The sequence below is a fragment of the Monoraphidium neglectum genome (genome assembly GCF_000611645.1).
Source record: "Monoraphidium neglectum strain SAG 48.87 unplaced genomic scaffold scaffold05737, whole genome shotgun sequence".
NCBI classification, from domain to species: domain Eukaryota; kingdom Viridiplantae; phylum Chlorophyta; class Chlorophyceae; order Sphaeropleales; family Selenastraceae; genus Monoraphidium; species Monoraphidium neglectum.
This window is the reverse complement of record NW_014007893.1, coordinates 1-2,886: the sequence shown is the minus strand read 5'-3', so window position 1 is coordinate 2,886 and position 2,886 is coordinate 1. Positions and strand designations below refer to the sequence as shown.

Sequence of the window (2,886 nt, the reverse complement as noted above, 5' to 3'; positions counted from 1 at the left end):
GTGGGTGGGTGAGTGGTTGGTGGGTGGGTGGAAAGTGTTGCGTGGGGCGCTGAGGTTCGGGGCCTGGCGAGCACGGCCGTGGGCATGCCGGGACACGTATGGTTGAGTGTAGAGGGCTGGAGGGTGCTGGAGCGCAGTGGGAGCCGCGAGGACGGCGCTGGACATCCCCAGATCACCCCTGCCGCTGGGCGCCGCGGCGCCTCTGGCTGCTGCCAAGCCACAGCAGGCCTCACCTGCGCGTGTGGCGCCTCGTCCGCCGCGTTCCCCTCACCAACACGCCCTCCTCGCCCCTGGCCCTCTGGCAGGTGGGGCTGACGACGTTTGTGAGCACCCAGCCTGCGTTCCAGCAGGCGCTGTGCGCCAGCGGGAAAATGGCAGACCTTGCCTCGAAGACGCAGGTGGGCCGCGGCGGCGAGGGGTGTGTGCGGCCGGGGCCGGCGGGCCTCAGCTGCAGCTGCTGCCCCGCGTCCTGCACTGGCACGCCGTGGCTGGGGCGGTCACTGTCAAGCGACGAGCCTGCGTCTCGCAATCGCAGGACACACCGCGTTAGTCGGATTACACCCGCCCTGAGCGCGCACACAAAAAGAGGCATGCGTGCACGCACGCACGCACGTACGCACGCACGCACGCAACTACGTACACATGCACAAGCACGTCTGCGTGCATGCCCAGCCGGTGTCCCGTACGAGCCCCGCTCACACTCTCTTACGCATGTGCTGTGCGGCCCCCTCCCCCCTCCCCTCCTGGCAGGCCCAGCACATGGTGATGGACACTCTGGCTCTGGCAGTCTGCTCAGGTGAGGCGGGCGGGAACACACCCTGCCATCAGGCGCCCCACCAAGCGGTGCCCCCCGCGAGTTGACGTGACCATGCGCTGATGCGCCGCCCCACCCCACATCCTGAGGGCTGCTGCTGGCTTTGTTTGCTGACCGTCCATGTGCCGCACGTCATTTTCTCCCCCTGCTGCTGCCACACAGGCGCCAACTACCTGCTGAGGCACCACGAGGGTGAGCGACTCATTGGTGTGGATTGGCTGACCACGCACGCCTCCCCAGCAGCCTGCAAAAGGCGCACTTTGTAGGCGCTCGCCCCTTGAACCACCTTGCAACGCATACGCACGCAAACTTCGGGCCAGCAACACGCATGCAGCTGCGCTGCATCTTACTAGCATGCGCTGGCTTTAACCCCGGATCACCTCGCAGCGCGCCGGCGCCTGCTGCCGCTGCTGGCGTTCCCCCTGTTCTCACTCGCTGACATCACCTTCATCTACCACGAGCTCAAGGCAGTCCAGGTGACGCCGCCAGCTGTCACTGGCTTTCCTCACAACAGTCTGCCTGCAAACGGACGGGCCGGCTAGCTGCCGTCCGCCTTCCGCCTTGCACGTTGGCTGACGCGGGCGCGCTGTGTCGGGCGCGCAGCACCTTGCGCCCCAGTGCGGTTGCACCCCGCGGTCGGCGAGCGCGTGCGCCGTTGAGCGCCATCGCCGCCCATCAAACGAGACGGCTGCGCCGCCCTCACGGTGCCGCGTGCAGCTGCGGACGCTCAACCGGGAGCGCGCGGAGCTGGTGGCTGAGGGCTGGGTGGAGCGGGGCCAGGTGCGCGCGGAGCGGCCGGGGTCTGTGCACGACCGCAGGGCCCGCCACACCCCAGAGGCATCGGGGGCCCTGCAGCCACCCTGTCCCAGACCGCCGGCCGCGACCACTGCGGCATGCACAGAACCTTGTCTCCGCCTCCGTGTGCCGCCGTTCCAAGCTGGTCTCCTGAAGTTTACTGCACATGAGCACGTGGCAAAATCGTCTCATTCGCACGCGCTGCCCTGCCGCGGCGCCGCGGCCCGCGGTCTCCGCAGGTCCCCACTTTCGCTGACGTCAGCGCCCGGGAGCGTCTCTTCCTGCCGCCCCGCGTCCGTGGCAACCTGCTGCCCCTCCGCATCCTGCCCCTCGAGCGCGTCGCGGCGGGGCCCTGCGAGCTGCAGCGGCTGATGCGGCGCCACAGGGGCGACGCGTACATGCTGGCCGTGAAGCGGCCGGAGCGGCTGCCGGCGCCGCTGGCCGCGGCGGACTGGCTGTGGGGCAGGTGGGCGCGCGGATGAGCGTGCACGGCAACGCGCGCGCATCCAGCGTTCCGTAGCTCGGCGTGAGTGGCGGTGCCACGTGCCTGCCCAGCTGCCAAGGCGGAGTACAACTGCTGCTGTACTGGCAAGCCACCCGCAGCATGCAAAGCCGTGCCATTTGTATATTGGTTGTTAATCCGCCCCTGCGGGGCGATGCCCCACTGGCCCGCGCAGGTACTGTACCGCGCCGCATGTCCGCGTGGCTCTGGCGGAGCGCGCCACGCCGCAGGACGTGGGCACCGCCATCCTGCACGCCGCCTACCTGCGGCGCTGCGTCGCGGACGCCCTCGACCGGCGGCGCGCCCACTGCGGCGGCGACGGCAGCGGCAGCGGCGGCGGCGGCGATAACAGCGGCGGCGATGCGGGCGCGGGCTCGCAGCGGGCGGGGACGCACGACGCGGGGCTGCTGTCTGAAGAGGAAATGGAGCGCTGCGTGGAGGAGAGCCGGCGCCTCGCGCGGCGCCACGGGCGGCGCTTCTTCGCAGACACGGCCGCGGCGGGCTGGAAGACGCGGCGGCTGCTGCTCTCGCCGCTGGAGCGCGCGGGGTACGCGCTGCAGTGATCGCGGCCGCGCGAGGCGCTACGCCTGGCTCCCCGCCTGAACCTCGGCACCGGCTGCTTACCTTTGTTCAGGAGCGTGGTTGTGCGACTCATCAAACACTGTGAAGTGAGGGGCGCGTCTGCTGGCGCGCTGCCCCCGCAACTCAACATCACCCTCCGCCAGGAGGGCCTCTTGTTCACCGCTGCCGCATTTCTTGGGGATCTGTCAATTAG

The 2,886-nt window shown here is 69.7% G+C and overlaps 1 protein-coding gene across 1 annotated transcript; it reads left to right on the top strand.

The window, feature by feature from the left end:
• Positions 1 to 371: 371 nt before the first annotated feature.
• Positions 372 to 2,674, top strand: MNEG_15863 (hypothetical protein; the record flags this gene model as incomplete). The annotated part of the gene is made up of 7 exons (XM_014035666.1): positions 372 to 398; positions 751 to 796; positions 977 to 1,006; positions 1,202 to 1,290; positions 1,532 to 1,594; positions 1,849 to 2,075; positions 2,287 to 2,674. The coding sequence occupies 7 exons, from the start codon at positions 372 to 374 to the stop codon at positions 2,672 to 2,674; spliced, it is 870 nt and encodes a 289-aa protein (XP_013891120.1).
• Positions 2,675 to 2,886: the final 212 nt, after the last annotated feature.